General features: G+C 36.3%; 5 protein-coding genes across 7 annotated transcripts; 3 read left to right on the top strand and 2 right to left on the bottom strand.

Moving 5' to 3' along the window:
* Positions 1-81: 81 nt before the first annotated feature.
* Positions 82-1,806, bottom strand: LOAG_06981 (O-methyltransferase; the record flags this gene model as incomplete). Its single annotated transcript, XM_003142515.2, has 5 exons — positions 1,682-1,806; positions 1,294-1,444; positions 894-1,073; positions 580-713; positions 82-231 (listed from the first exon to the last, which is right to left on the bottom strand). Exons 1-5 carry the CDS (start codon positions 1,760-1,762, stop codon positions 82-84), a joined length of 696 nt encoding a protein of 231 aa, XP_003142563.1. The 5' UTR covers positions 1,763-1,806.
* A 2,280-nt stretch (positions 1,807-4,086) lies between these two features.
* Positions 4,087-10,446, top strand: LOAG_06980 (hypothetical protein; the record flags this gene model as incomplete). The annotated part of the gene is made up of 13 exons (XM_020447308.1): positions 4,087-4,207; positions 4,627-4,760; positions 4,914-5,095; positions 5,307-5,409; positions 5,689-5,852; positions 6,084-6,192; positions 6,444-6,631; positions 6,887-7,043; positions 7,302-7,423; positions 7,790-7,906; positions 8,392-9,502; positions 9,708-9,940; positions 10,050-10,446. 13 exons carry the CDS (start codon positions 4,087-4,089, stop codon positions 10,183-10,185), a joined length of 2,877 nt encoding a protein of 958 aa, XP_020302448.1. The 3' UTR covers positions 10,186-10,446.
* A 269-nt stretch (positions 10,447-10,715) lies between these two features.
* On the top strand, positions 10,716-11,159 carry LOAG_16407 (hypothetical protein). The gene has a single exon (XM_020449060.1). It carries the CDS (start codon positions 10,909-10,911, stop codon positions 11,134-11,136), a length of 228 nt encoding a protein of 75 aa, XP_020307516.1. The 5' UTR covers positions 10,716-10,908; the 3' UTR covers positions 11,137-11,159.
* Positions 11,160-12,791: 1,632 nt separating this feature from the next.
* On the top strand, positions 12,792-15,319 carry LOAG_16406 (polyubiquitin). Of its 3 annotated transcripts, XM_020449058.1 has the most exons (6): positions 12,792-12,947; positions 13,514-13,670; positions 13,814-14,041; positions 14,201-14,428; positions 14,572-14,799; positions 14,920-15,319. In XM_020449058.1, exons 2-6 carry the CDS (start codon positions 13,532-13,534, stop codon positions 15,240-15,242), a joined length of 1,146 nt encoding a protein of 381 aa, XP_020307515.1. In that variant the 5' UTR covers positions 12,792-12,947; positions 13,514-13,531; the 3' UTR covers positions 15,243-15,319. The 3 variants fall into 3 exon arrangements, with proteins under 3 accessions (XP_020307515.1, XP_003142560.1, XP_020307514.1); XM_003142512.2 differs by lacking the exon at positions 12,792-12,947 and having other exon boundaries at positions 13,126-13,670; XM_020449059.1 differs by lacking the exons at positions 12,792-12,947; positions 14,572-14,799 and having other exon boundaries at positions 13,126-13,670.
* A 368-nt stretch (positions 15,320-15,687) lies between these two features.
* Positions 15,688-15,985, bottom strand: LOAG_06977 (hypothetical protein; the record flags this gene model as incomplete). The annotated part of the gene is made up of 2 exons (XM_003142511.1): positions 15,688-15,732; positions 15,812-15,985. Coding segments are annotated over 2 exons (219 nt in total), but the record flags the coding sequence as incomplete, so codon positions are not given.
* Positions 15,986-16,061: the final 76 nt, after the last annotated feature.

Below are 16,061 nucleotides of genomic sequence, written 5' to 3'. Positions count from 1 at the left end.
CACTTGATTATAATTAGCCAAAGTTTAATTCACTTCCATTGTAAGTTTAATTCACTTCCATTGTGGTTTTGTCCGTTCTTATTAAAGCTTGAAAATAACATGCGTGCCGTCACCAAGAGTGAGCAGAAGATTGTCGACGCGATTGTCCTTAGAGGCCAGCTGGTTGGTCTTGTCGATGCATTGAATGGCATAATCTTTATCCTCCTGAACGACTTTACCACGCCGTAAAGCCTAACAAATCCATCAACACTTGTTAAAACAATCTGGATTTAATCCACAATATGGAATTCGTTTTAAGTGTTTTCGGAAAAGGAAATGGACGAGAGGATTCAGTTAAGATTTTATTCTTAACCCTAACTTCTGTAAAATCGCAACTTCGCAGATAAATTTCAATCAGTTGTACATTCAGCTGGTAGAAAAAAGATCAACATTTGCTAAAAACAATCTACTATTTTGCAAGTAAAATTTATTCCTTCTCCCACGTGTATAAGTAGTCTAGATGATTTCTGGTGAAGGAAACCTCTTTTGGAATTTTGGATATGGTATTAGTTTCCTTAAAAAAAAAGAAATTTGACTTACATTGTCAATGAGTATAACTCCACCTGCCCTCAATAGCTGAACGCATCGTTCATAATAATTTGGATAATTCTCCTTATCGGCATCAATAAATGCGAAATCCCATTTCCCACACTGACCATTAGCTATCAAAGCATCTAAGAAAATTTATCCTTACTAGTAAGTGCACTTGCAACTTGATTAGTTTAGAAAATTACCTCTCATGTAATGGAACGAATCGCTTATTCAAATGAGCGCATTAATGAGTTGCTTCTCCTGTCCTGCATCAATAGATTTTTCACTTAATTTGCTATTTAGTCAATCTTTTGCACATTTACCTAATGCTTCCAGAGCAGGTCCCAATTTAAAATTAATCTTCTTGGCAATGTCAGGAATTTTTTTAAAAATTGCTTTTCCCGTAACATTCAGACTTTCATGCGACAAATCCATTGATAATATTTCACCATCTGGCGGTAAGGCAAGAGCCCATGCTAGTGCAGATGCTCCAGTAAAAGTACCTGTAAGTTAATTTATTTGGACTATGTAATTAGTAAGCCAATTCTAATAAGGACATACTGTACAAGGTTTAATTTAACAAAAGTGCTTCCACTTACAGTACTTTAAAATAACTCGATGAGTTAAGACATTTTATACAGAGTAATTATAGGGTGTTGCTTGATTGAGCCATTCTAAATCCCTCCATTTTTTACAGTGGTAAATTGCAATTTGACAACGAACCAATATCTAAAGCACGTTTAGCCTTAATTAATCTGATCATATTTTTTCCCATTTGAAGTACTTCTGGTGCCCCAATCATGAAATAGTCTTTATGATTTTGCATAGTCTTTTCGCGAAGTTCTTTCTCCATCATATCTTCCTTTACCGATATCTGAATTGTATGGGTTATAATGACAAAATCAATACTCTATCTCATTTTCTAGTTGGATAAAATGAGACCATTAAAGTTCAATGCTTTTTGCTAGAGTTCTAATTGAACATGAATTGATATTGATTTATACAGAATAACTATTGCAATTTATGACTTCTTCAAATCTATTATTTAAAAATAAGTGGATAGATAGAGAAATTATGGAAAGAAATAAAGTATCCGGTATAAAAAACGTACATCTGTGCAATATTGAATGATTGGATTACTGGTACTGTAACTTTTCGCAATTTCAACATTGTGTAGAATGTGATCATTCATTTGGGCACAGCTTACGAGCGGTATTTTAAACTAGCAATCTATCTTTGCAAATTTATGTTTTACAGTTTTGTTGACAAAAATTGATGAAAAATTATCGATTAACAACTTGGCTGGATTATCAAAGGATGAAGAGCAGTGAAAAAAGAGAACGAGAAGGTGGAAATCAAAATATGAAACAAGAAACTTGCAGTTTGTTCTTTCATATTATGTATTTGTGAGATAAATAGATGATATGTCGGACTTATAATCTCATTTAAAAGAAAAAAAAAAGTTATAATAATATTAATACAAATGTTGAGATGGAATGAATGGAAATGGGATCTGACATAACTTACTGCTGACTTCTTTCCTCAATACAGGCTGATTTTTAAACACAAACTTATCTTGTCCTTATATTAGGAAAAACTTACATCCACCGCAAAAAAAAAAGAGATATTGAGTGGAAATATGTCACATGAGAAAAGTTTGGTAATCAATTCGATGAAGGAAATTTCAAAATCTCCAGTGCTCATCCATTATAACTCATCCATTCATTGTTTCCATTTGCGAGTGAATTGAGGATGAAAAGAATGAAAGCTTCCGTAGTGTTTTGAGGAATGTGAGAAACAGTAATTAATTAAGTTTACTGCGGGACACGGACATAGTGTCGTAGCTTTCCTGCACTCAGCTACAGTATTTTTCTCGTAAAGCTGGTTTTTTTTTCTGATCATCTCGATCAGTGATGGCACATGGCTATGAAAATTGGTAAATCGAAATGGAGTTAATAAATGATGAGAGCTGCAGATTGTTATCCTATCATTGGAACTCTGAAGAGTACAAGATTCTCTCATCTAATCTTTCTCTGGTTATAAATAAAGCATCATTATAGCCTGCAATTAGTTTGCATAAATCATTTTTGTATAAAATGTGACTTCAAAGAGATATCTACAAAATATGGCTGAAAAGAAATCGGGTCAAAGGCTTCGCTGTTAACAACATAATATTAAATTTGAATTATTCGAAATTCTCATAAAGTTATATGGTAATAAAAAAATCAGCCTTTGCAGGCATGTCAAGTTCACATTCACCTTCATGAATGCAACTGGAGTTGCAAGTTTGAATCTCAGCACTGAATCATTTCCGAGCCTTTATTGGCTTACCAATCTTATTAGGATATGCACTGACAATAGGAAAATTAACTTAAATTTAGGCTAAGGCTTAGAACTATGTAAAAATGCGATTAGTGGATAAGTACGATAGGATTAAGTGCAACATGCAACAGCGTTCATAAGAACTATACAATAAGCAAGGAGACGATCAGATTTGATTTTTTAGGTTTCAAATTCATTCTTTTCGAATTTAGCTGAATTCAGGCAAGAATGGAGTTTAAGAAAAGTGATGTTACTCTATATTAAGTGGCCTGAATTTCTAAAAAATGTTGACTTTGCTCGTAATTAAGCACTGATCTCATAAGCAAATAAATTTCTATCTGTGCCCCAACGAAATCCGAAAGAAGTATCTGTAAGAAAATGCTTGAATAAACTGTGGTAGAAAGTGGAAGGGACGTCCAGTGGCGATGTTTTATTAAGATAGTGTTGTAGTTGGACGATGATTGACGATGCGTGCACTTACTGTGTGCATTCTCTGCATGCATGTATGCAGAGAAAGCATGCAGTAAATCTCAAAGATATAGGGATGCTTTTTCGTCTTACTCTATGGATTATTATAGGAAGGGATGTGTTTATTTCCGGGAGCGCATTTTTCACATACACATACACAATAAATCTACAAGCTTTTCCTCAACTTCATCCTCTCCCCTTCACCTCAAATCATATTTCACTTTTGGTTCTATCTGCTTTCCAGTGGTTAGTCATCCTTTAATTTCGATAGAATACAAACTACAAGAAAAAAATTCGATAGGAATTAACTAGGTATAGTGTTATTTGTTGTATTATCGATTGCATTATTGTGCTCTTCCTATTTTGTACATCATTTGAAAATGTTTGTTTGTACAAATTGAATAAATGAATGATTGCTTAGTAAAAGGAAATCTTAATGAAGTGAAGATAATATTGAATGTTAAATGGTGGGCTTTTTGATTTAGACGTTTTGAACAAATTTTAGCTTACCTACATAAGGTAAATACTCAAAATAAACATCTCAGCCATTTTTTGTTTCATGTTGGTAGATAGGAAATACAGTTCATATGAATAGTTGAAAATTACGAATTGGTTCATTCGTTTATTTCGTCTTATACGTTTTTAATGAAGCTTTAATACATTAATAATTCTAAACGGTTCATTTTCTTTCCGGTAATAATTCTCTTAAGAAGTTAATAATCAGAAATGGTTGATAAGGATAGTGCTATGGTGTCACAGATCATTGCGGCACTGAATGAATTGCATACTACGACGGATCAAAAACGATGTCGAGAATTGGATAATGCGTTGACTACGTTAAAGAAATGTAAGTTATATCGTAACATTAAGAGAAACCACATAGGTGACAACCAGTGGATTAACATCTTTCTTGTAGCAACAACGATAACGGTAACAAAATTCCTTTTGTCGGATAGTTAACAATCAATGAGTAAAGTTCCTTTGATATCTTGGAAACTATTCACCATAGGGGAGGCTTTCTAAAAATAAAAAAAAATGGTGCTGCTGAAAAATTACTACCTTTGCATTTGTAAATAGTAAAAACAAAAACCTCCTAATGCATGCTTTTGATTTCAATTTCCGTCATAAGATATGTGTAGTTTACGATGCCTCGTCACAAATTGGTACTTTGTTGTACGCCTTAAGACAATAAAGCTCTGCTCACACGAATAATCACCAAAGAAGTCATCATTTGAATAATCTGAAAAGATGATGGCTTGCTTATAGCTGAAAATGGATTCATAATATCATTTCGTTTGCTTGACTTCGAACAACCAACTATTGTGCAACATTTTGGAGCATGCATTTTTTACGACACAGTACGTGAACGTTGGGAGGAATGCCTGTCAAATGAAGTTTTGGTCTGTATACATTTTCATTTTTATTTAGTGATAAGACTACTTCATACGAAATTAAGGCAAAGATATGTTACTGTTACTTCTGAGGTTTGTAAGACCCTAGTAGATTTGAAAATGTTTTCAAGTTATTGTAAATAAAGCATATTTCTTTTATAGATAATGAAAATTAAAGAAACACTTTTGGAAAAGTTGGCGCTCGGTGCTTCGTTTTTGAATCAATCTGTCACTAATAAACTCACTTCATCATTAGCCATTTTCATTCTGTGTTGCATGCCTGACATTTGGCCGGAACCAATTCGGGATTTGGCCACGATGTGGAATGATAAACCAGAATTATTGTTAAGGCAGTTTTTCTTATTTCCAACAATCAAATTGTGTCGTTAAGATTTTTTGAATCATTTCAAATACAACCTTTTTCATAAACAAACTTTTGGCTGACCAATTAATCAATGCATTCTTTTCAACTGGAGGCTTAGCCGTCCTTTTCAACTGACTGTCAATTCTTCCATTCATCCCATGGCTTTGAATGTTATTGTTTTTTATTGCTAGGGTTTTGGCTGAATTGGCAGCGGAATTTTATCGCATACGATTACCACTGTCACAGCGATCTCTTCTGAAATCATCTTTGCATCAGAAGGCTGAGTTATGTTGTGTTTTCCATTTACGCTGCTATATTTTCTGTGTAAAGCAGTAAACAGTCATTCACTGCTGTTATTAATAGAATTGCATTGTTTGATTCTTTCTAAAAAACATGTTGAACGCTGAATAATTAAGCGAACAATGAAGCAGTCCTGATTATCTTTTAATAGTCGTTTCATAGGCTGATCAGAACAGTTTCAGAAATTGCGGCAGTCAGTTTTTCGGATTTCTGCATAGAGCTGTTCATTACCTTGTTATTGTGTGTTATTAGTAACTTTGATTTTATTTTTAGGATGTTATAAAAATCATCAACATGATTCTATGTGATAAGGACTCACCGCCATCTTTGAAGAATGCTGCCGTTGAATGTCTTGAACAATGGCTTCGATTACCTGGTGTTGAACTAGTGCGGTGGCAGCCTGCGCTTTTGCCCTTTTTGGGCAACGTAAGTGACAGGTATTTGCTGAATTTATCTATAAAGAAAGGAGTGTATAAGATTTCCACTTCTTCGAAATTGAAGAGTAATTAGAAGCTCAAGGTTTTTCTTCCACTTGTCATGCTGTATAAACTATGAAAAGTTAATACTAGACAAGACTAGTATATCTGTGCTACGTTAGGAGTCGTAAACAACCAACGTCTTGGTATTTTACTTTTTGATTACTTCTGCTGTTAAAATGTGCAATTTAGAGTTGCACTAGCTCGCATTTTGATTGTTGTTTCGGCACATTCTGATCTACCATATATGGAAACCTTAGCGATGGATCTGGCTACATTTTTGGCGAGTATCACGTGCCCGGTTGATTTTCTTTCAGTTTTTTGATGGTTCAAATATAGAAATAAGCGTTTCTGGGCGAATATTATTAATTATATCGCAATTGCAACAATTTTTGCATCATTACTTAGGCGCGCTGTCGCGATGAATATAATCTGATTCATCCATTCTTAGCATTTTCATAGCTTATTATAATTAGCTTTTTAAGATAGCTCTTTCCGTCTCATTCTTTATTCATACCTACATTTTTGATTTTTATTAAACATGAATTTCAGGCAATTGTAGAACAACTTGATGTTTTAAACAAACAATATAAGGAAAAAAACGATGTAAATCGAGAAGATTTTATCTCCGAACTTGAAGAATATGGGTTTTTAGTGTCTGCATTGGCTGAGTTTTTTGAAACTACAATGCGACCGTTACTTATCGGTTGTGTAGAGAAGCGAAATGGAGAAGTATTGAGGTAAGCTCCTAAAATTTATTACCATTTATGAACTATATCATTTATATCATTGTTGGCTAACATTTTCTTAATTTTTTTTTCGAATTAAAAAGTCGATTTGAACCTTGAGATGCACATTTCTCTGTTTTCCGAGTATATGCACTTTTATGGGCTTTATCAGTAGTGGTTTTACAGTAATGGTTCTGTGATTTTATTTAGTTGGGAAAATTTATTTGCTTTTTATTTTAGACTTATTTTTTGTTCTCTATGTTCCAGACTGCTCTGCACATTTTTTGAGAAAATTTCGCTTTGGCCAGGTGTTTATCCGTATGATGAGGTCATATCAGATGCCTCAGAAGTGTTTTGGAATACCCTAAAAGAGGATTTGCTTTCTTTACCTGGATCACGTGTTAGTGAAACTATGCGGGATGAAGTAAGTATAAGTCCGAACTACAGTTAGTTCATTTTGTTGTTTTTTACGGTATTTGTTTGCTCTTCAAAGATTAGGTAAAGTTAAATTCTAATTCATTACATTTCTCATTTAAATTGCGACATTCTTTCCACCTCATTTTTTTCTTAAAAAATAATTTGAAATTGCATTGGTTTGCAGTTAGACTTGTCATATAATGTAAAAAACATTTTGTTTTTCCGGTTAATATATATATATATATATATAAGCATTTTTTTTCAGTTGGTTACCGAATGCAGTACATTTTATATACGATTACAATGGTCTGCAGTTACAAAAATTGCTTATCCACCTCAGAATGTGTTTCAACTCTTTAATAAAGTACAAGTGGAAAATTTTGAAAGGTTTTAGCTACAGTTTGTTAGCTAATATTGAAAGACAAAGTTTATCAGAAAAGTGCGTGTAACTCCACTATCAAATTCAAAAGATGATTATCAAGAATTTCGAGTTTTAGGCAGTCTCTCCTCTATCAAGTGTCTTAACGCTTTTGGTACAGGAAACATTTTTCGGTACTCTGAAGAGCCTTAACCCTCGAAATGTAAAAAAAGAAAACTGAAGTGTCTTGAAATGTGAAGTAAATCTTAGCATCACAAACTTCATCTGTTTTGTAGAAATGTTCATTACAGACTTCTTTTCAAGCGGCGATGGGTTATTTGTTCATTCTGTTACCAGTGAAAATTTGAGTCATTTTTCAAATTCTTTCAATTTAGATATCGTTCTCAACGCGTTGAGATTTCCTTAAATACATTTGCGATTGCGCCAGCGGATTCTACTTCAATGCTAGTAAAGCTGTTGGGTGAAGCAATCGCTGAAACTAATATTTGCAAGTAAGTTTTTTTTTTTCATCCTAGTTTCATGAGTACATATATTTATTGCTGTTTATTTTGTATTTTTTAACTTCCATGATGTTTCCATCACAGATCAGACAGTACTTTATATTTAATCATCCGAATTATCGTTCGTTGAACAATGTGCATGTAACAATATTGAGTTGTAATAATCAACATCATCAAGAAGTGGGACTGGTTCAAATGTTTCAAATGGGATTAGCAGTGTTACGTTTACTCCACAGTCTCTTATCAAAAAGATAAAACATTTATTTTGGATTTCTGCAATCAGTTTTTTGGTAGCACTTTCCGTCCTCTTCCTCCCCTCCCCCCTTCCCCAATATTTTCTTTCATGACTTCTAATTTCATTCAATTCAGCATATGCTCTCAGCGGCTTTTGTAGCTGAAAAATTTACAGAAACATATATGATTCCTTGGAATACAGAAAATGTATTGTGTGCTGTGCTTTACCAGTCTATTTTTAGATTAGAAGCAGTTTTCTATCTTCTTGAACGAATAGCAGATTACATGACGGAGAGTGACGCAACTGTAATCGCTCAGATTGTAGAATACTGTACGTCACTCTTGTCTTGGCATCTTACGGATGATATTTATGGAGCAAGTCAGCTTGGAAAATCCTTGATGAATCTCTTTTATTCATTATCACATCTTATCTGTACTGGAGCTGAAGCTGATAAGCAGGGAACAATTTGTATGGAGCTTGCGTTGTCGTTTATTGATATTGCTGGTTGCACGGAAGAGGCACTCAAAAATCTAGAAAAATATGTTGAATCACGAACATCACATTTGGATGTAATGGATCGAGTGATACAGAAATGTTACGAATATTTCAATGACAATCAGAAACCGCGTAGGTTGCGCATTTGCGCGCTTCGATGTTTGGGCTTATCGCTGGCTGTACATGAAACGGATTATGTGCTGAAAAGTCTGGACTCAATTCTTACACCGCGACTAAAAATTTTACAATCAGTTGTTGAAGGGTGCGTGCCAACAAGTTCGCAGTCAACAGAAAGTCTCGAGGAAGAATGTATTTTTGAGCTTGATGTGCTTTCTTCTCTAATAGGTACTCAGAAGATGCAAGCTAATACTTCTGTCAATGAAAGTCAAGCAAAAGAGAAAAATATTTCAAAAAACACGGTTCACATTGTACTGTGGCAGTCCATGCCGTTGCTGTTAAATTTGCTTCGAAACTTCTCGTCTTCTGAAATTTTGGTGGATAAAATTTGTGATGTTTTACGTTCAGGTCTGATAGCTGTTCAGGACGATGCTGAAGCACTGCTGGACTCTTATTGTATTGTGCTTGATTTTATAATGTTAAGACATCCAGTTGCTGCTTGCAAGTTAGCAAAATCAGTAGTTCTAATTTGTTCAAGTAATAACTTGAATGATTTGGTTGTAAAACTCGCAGCACGAATGGCATCTTGGTTCAAAAATATTAATGAGTCGATGGAAGAATTTAGTGAAGAACATACAGAATTAGCTTATCATATTGTGAAGAAAGACTGGAAATTTCTATGCAGCTCACCGGCATATGGATGTACTTTTCTTCGAGCGGTGCTTAGCATAGCACTCAAGGTCAGCTTTCTTTATTATGGCTTTTTCAACAAATACCAATAAGGGAAGTAAGGATTTCCGCTTAGAGTATAAGTCATTTTGTAAGTAAACTACTGAATTGTTCGTGGTCAAGTTTACAATAATAAATATGCTAAACCAGAAAATATGGTTTTCAATTTGTGTGCTGTGAGTAGCTTATAGTGAAATCATGTAAAATGAATTTTAGATACTGGCCGCTAGTAAGGATACGAATCTATGCCGAAAGGGTTCAGTTCTGCTTGCTACATTGATCAGGAATATAATCAATAATGGCGTATTCACAGAAGTGCTTCAAGAAGCTGGCGAAAATCTAATTAGTGTTGTATTTAATCGCCTACAAACTGAGCTGATGAAATCAACAGCTGAAGCTCTTTCGGAAATTTTGATGTTACTTGCCCGAAACTATCCGCGGGAAACAAGGTTAAAATATTTCATGAACTATCAGGCCTTCTGATCCCCATTATCATTTTATTCGCGAAGCACCTCATTGATATTGCTCATATTAGTTTCAATTCTAATTACATTTCAGACAGTGCTTAAATGGTCTTCCATATGGTAATACCCAGGAAGTTGTTAATATGCTGAAAGAAACCCATAATGCAAAAAATTTCAAGAATATGGCATTACAATTCAACATGCAGAGGCGAAAAGAAATCAAAATCTAACTCGAGATGAACTTACTTTGTTGTTACGAAAGGGTCATGATGCATTTGAGCAATATGAAAACTTCCTCGTTCCTGATTATTTCGACTGCTCCAAAAACTATAACTCCATGTATAACCCGTAAGAATATTACTACATTTTTGACACAAAATAAATAAACAAAGGCACGTCGCGGTATTGATATTTTGGCGCATATGCATTTTGACCCACATGTCTTTTGTAAAAATGTTATTGTTATTTTTCATCGAATGTGATCTAGTCGAAGTGCTCAGTAATCTTAGACGAGCGAGTTCAGTTTGGTGTGAGTTTTTTGCTTCAGTTAATGTCTTCTGTTTATGGGGGCAAATATTTTTTATCTATGGGCTCAAATAGGATTTCTTTTCATTCAGTGAAAACCACTGAAGGATGGAAGTTTTGCTGCTGCTCAAGCCTCAGATGACATAGTTCCGAATTCTCCGTAAGATTGTCAATGTGATCTCACTGCATAGCTTTGGACATGCGGACTTTCCACTGATTTATTATAGTGCCTTTTTTGATAGCATTAAGTATCGCCAATGAAACTTATAAGACTGATCCCCCAACTAGGCTTTTAAAGTTGGATGTATTCCTCCATGTCCTTACCTTCAATATTATCAACCTTGCTCATGAGTCAGATCTGCCCGGAAATACTAAGCTGATTATCATAGAATTCACCAACTGTTTGTTCCAACTATGCTGTGATTTGTATGACAAGCAAGCGTAAGCACACCTCGAGTTCTGTACGCTGTTCCTTGCCGTTTATATTTCCGTATTCGGAACATGTACACATATGCAATGAACGGATCGTGACTAGTTTTTGTTATGAGACTGGTGAAATTCAATACTGCCGGTATGTAATCCCGTCTTTGGCTATTGGTCCTTTGGCTATTGGTAAAACGGTCAGTCAGGTGATGGCAAGGAATAAGCACATGTAGTCTTTTCAGGTTAATAATAGAATGCTTGTGAAATATGTATTTATATTGTTAAAAGTAAAAATACTTCACGTAAATATTGATTTCCACGAGGGTTACGTAGTTTCGTCCTGAGGAAAAGCATGACTGGAATCTGAGCATTGTATTACAAAGGGATAAAATGTTCATCTAAGACTTCAAAAATGGATAAGCATTATTTCTCATTGAAGCAAAACATTTATATAGTCCCCAAAACATTTTGAACAGCTACTGTGATGCCACCTCGTTTGATGTCATTGTGAAGAAAGGTTGGAATCGATAGGCAGTGTATGTTGGAGAGATGCAGCAATTGCCAATTCGATCGGTCGATCGAGAGCCTATGTTGGCCTCTGCTGACTCATTTCTCAAATTTCCTCTTTCCTAACTCTGCTATATCACTCGCAATTCATTCAAAAACAATACTATCTACGCTGCATTATCCACATGTACAGTTTGCAGTGTTTCCCGTGCAGTGCTCCTTCAATACCAGACTATCGTGTCCCCTTCTCCTCCCATATTTCATCATATTTTGCCTCCCGTTACAAAAAATTGATAAATGTAAGTGTTGACAGCTTATTGAGAAATAACACTGATGACTAATGGGCATTATGTAGTGTGTCATCCTTGATGTGAAGCTCTTAACAATTTACATTTGCATAAAAAAAGACAGAACGCGCATGTAGCCAAAACCATAACCCATACGGGTTTGTTATCTCTCTGATAACCGTTGATAGCCGAAACAAATCAACAAAGCATTAAATAAAAAAGTGTAGGACAAAAGCATGGAGTTAATTTGGCTGATGAGCATAGACTTAATTCTGCTTACTTCCTAACTATTTGTCATAACATTTCAGTAATTCTTATGGATGTTCGTCACTGATTCATCTTATCGTTCAATAGTGAGAGAAATCTGATAAGGAAGAGGGGAATGTTAAACTAAATCCATAAGAGTCATAAAATGCACCCACTGGACTATAATATTCCGGGAAGAATCGGATGATGCAGGAACTGTAGCAGCAAATGCTCGTTTAGTAGGCTCTGCAAAACAGGATCCGGTAAGCTGACAAACTAAAAAGATGATGGAATCAACGAACCAGTTTGCACGCAAAGTACATAAAAAGTCTGCTGGATCACACTTCTGATCCTAGAATAGATTTACTTCTTAATGGCTAAAAACTTCAAGCCAGCATCGTTCAGGATGCCATATATACATCGCTATCAGTGAATCATCCACATACCACAAACATCAACTACTGTTATCAGTGAATCATCCACATATCACAACTCTTGAAATGTCATAGCAGACATATATTTTTTCTTCGTTTGATGTGAAACTTATGCCTATCGTTGATTAGGATCGTTTGACATGTATGACAGCGAAGGTCAAAAGGTCAAATCACATATGCCCTGAAGGGATGTACTCTGTTTACTTAGCTCCTCCCTTTCTCTTACAGTCGTGTCGACGGGATGGAGCTCAGTTAATAGAAGTAAATCCTCCTCAAAGCGGTCACTCCTTACTTTCGCTCTCTATCACTGCTTCATGAGGCCAATCTACGACATCACCAGTCAGTCCACAACTTATGGTCATTCTTTCACCACAACGCTAACTCCTGACCTATCTAGTTCTTCCCGCTTGATGCCGACTGTACGACTTACGACACATGGATGGATGGATGGGCGGATAAGTAAGTTCCCATTCTCACCGGCCTCATCTGTACCATCGGAAAACTGGCAGCAAGCAGGATGACGTGTCGAGTGTCGACTGCTTATCGATTGGTCCGCATTTTTCTTCCGAGGTAAGGACCAATCGATAATGTACGTTGCTACATCCAAAAAGAATACTTACACGGACAGGGGAATGAGAGAAAGAGGGCAGCGAGCTGTATGGGTGACTGCTCAACTAATCGATCGATTGTGTGGGAGTGGGGAGGAGGGCTCCGAATGAGATGCTATAAAAGATAGCCAGCCTGCCTTGTAAACCATTCATTCGTTGGTTGGCTGGTTGGTGAGCGTTACTCGGTTCAGTCGGGGTTAATAATAGCTTGGTGAGCGGGGGTTTCGGAGGATAGTAAAGGCTGGGAGTGGTGGTTGTTTGGGCAGCAGTTGTGCGGTGGTCGAGGAGTTGGCGTCTGGGGAAGCAGAGTAGGACTGAGAAAGTTCAGGGGTTTGAGATCGGTGATTTTGATGTGACTTTATTTTGGAGAGAACAGGTTTTCTATATATTGTGTGAGAGTCGCTATCCTATCACAACCTTTGGACAGGACTGATTCATTTCATCGTTTTTCTAGATTTTTCTTAGACTCCCTTCTTAGTGAAGGAAGAAGATGCTATGGGATTTGGAAGTAACTTTAGTTATTTGCAGCGCTCTATAATTACAAACATGCAAATTTTCGTGAAGACATTAACTGGGAAGACGATTACTCTTGAAGTGGAGGCTTCAGACACGATTGAAAATGTCAAAGCAAAAATACAAGATAAGGAAGGTATCCCGCCAGACCAACAACGCCTGATTTTTGCTGGTATGAAAATTATGTTTGTGTGATGAAAATGCATTTCTTTTGTAGTTTAGTGGCTGGTCCGGATTTTGGTAGGGTAGTTTCAAGAATTCCAATAGTTTTGGACTCGTTTCGAAGTTCGTTAAGCCTTAGCATTACTCTTCTAGGTAAGCAGTTGGAAGATGGACGTACTTTGTCGGACTACAATATCCAGAAGGAATCTACGTTGCATCTAGTTCTTCGGCTGAGGGGTGGCATGCAGATTTTCGTTAAAACTCTTACTGGTAAAACTATTACACTGGAGGTGGAAGCATCTGACACGATCGAGAATGTTAAGGCGAAAATCCAGGATAAAGAGGGGATCCCACCAGATCAACAGCGACTAATCTTTGCCGGTATGTTTTCGTCGGTAGCTACGAACTCCTACATATATTCGATATCGACTAATTGTTGGGTGATACTTCACTTGTTAATTTAATATATCATTGAGTTGGGACTATGTAACAGCAATGGTACACTTTCCAGATGGGGGTTTATTTTGTTATATTTTATAGGAAAACAGTTAGAAGACGGTCGTACCTTATCCGACTATAATATTCAGAAGGAGTCTACGCTCCATCTGGTACTTCGGCTTCGTGGCGGTATGCAAATTTTTGTGAAGACGTTAACGGGCAAAACAATCACCTTAGAAGTGGAGGCTTCTGACACAATCGAAAATGTAAAGGCCAAGATTCAGGATAAAGAAGGAATTCCGCCTGATCAGCAGCGTCTTATTTTCGCTGGTATGCATATGGTTGATTTTTACTTGGTAAATACAACACACTTGGTAATTTCCCATATGATAAAATTTCGATGAGAAGTGGAGTGGGATAGTTCGCTGCCATAGTGATGTGTTATTAAGTGGTTAATGGGTGTAGTTTTTAAGGTAAACAGTTAGAAGATGGGCGAACATTGTCTGATTATAACATCCAAAAGGAGTCGACATTACATTTGGTCCTCCGTCTTCGTGGTGGCATGCAGATTTTTGTTAAAACACTTACTGGCAAAACTATAACACTGGAGGTGGAGGCGTCGGATACGATCGAAAATGTAAAGGCCAAAATCCAGGATAAAGAAGGTATCCCTCCTGACCAGCAGCGACTCATTTTCGCAGGTATGGATTTTGTGGAGTTCTCTGCACTGACAATCTATGCGACATTCTCATTACGACAAGGGATCTCATTGGTTTTTATTTTGAGTTGGATATTCGTGTTTTGATTTGGTTCTTTTGTAGGAAAACAACTGGAAGATGGTCGCACACTTTCGGACTATAACATCCAGAAAGAATCTACTTTGCATCTGGTGCTCAGATTACGCGGAGGAATGCAAATTTTCGTAAAAACTTTGACGGGTAAGACCATAACTTTGGAAGTAGAGGCTTCGGATACTATCGAGAATGTCAAAGCAAAAATCCAAGACAAGGAAGGCATTCCACCGGATCAGCAGAGACTGATCTTTGCTGGAAAGCAGCTGGAGGACGGTCGTACCTTATCGGATTACAACATTCAGAAGGAGTCGACGCTGCATCTGGTTCTTCGTCTTCGTGGTGGTTACTGATCTATTTTCTGCTTGCTGTAAATTTTTTGGAAGTGATGCATTAAATTTGCTTTATTGGCCTTGAGGTTGAAATTGCAATTTCAAAATTCTAAGACTTTGAGTGAGTCAAATCAAAGCTGAAATTGTGTCTGCCCTTGTTTTGAGAGGAATTAATTTCCGGTTCTCGCGGACGGGTATTTTCATCTTAGCAAAGTGTATATTGACTTTTCTCTAGATTCCCTTTTTAGTTGTCGAGATGGACGGGATTTTACTCTTCTAAGGATTTGTGAATAAAAAATTATTGCAGTACTTGTCGCTTATGGAGTATTTCGTAATGTCCCTTAAAAATATTACGTTTTCATCATCTACATACTAACTTTTGCTTTCCAGCTGCATTTAAAGTCAGGAAATCATCAAGAAATATTAACTAAAGCTATTTAATGCTGTAACCAATGAAGGACAGTGTTCAGCCATTAGAGTTTCGCAGAAGTGTTTTTAATGCTTTTTTGCACTAAATTAATAACTAAGTTGAAGGTAATGGAAAGGATGAATTGGTTCCTTAAAATATGAAAGCGGAATGAATTTTCCACCTGATCAGACCAATCGAGAGTTCCAATACCACTGTCCGCATCTTGATTTTCTTTCAGAGAATCTTCCAGTTGACTGGCACCATCAAATATAAACCTACGATCATCTCCATAAGTGTAATCAAAATCGGCGCTACCATAATCACTGCTTCCTGGTGCTGATGGGATATCTGTTTCCTGGATATCAGTTCCAGTGACAATACTCGACACGATGCTTGGATGTCTGAAGTCGGAATCACAGCTGCTATTTTCA

This window comes from Loa loa, assembly GCF_000183805.2.
Source record: "Loa loa unplaced genomic scaffold supercont3.2, whole genome shotgun sequence".
Lineage (NCBI taxonomy): Eukaryota > Metazoa > Nematoda > Chromadorea > Rhabditida > Onchocercidae > Loa > Loa loa.
The sequence above is the reverse complement of the archived record's forward strand: the minus strand, read 5'-3'. Positions and strand labels throughout refer to the sequence as shown.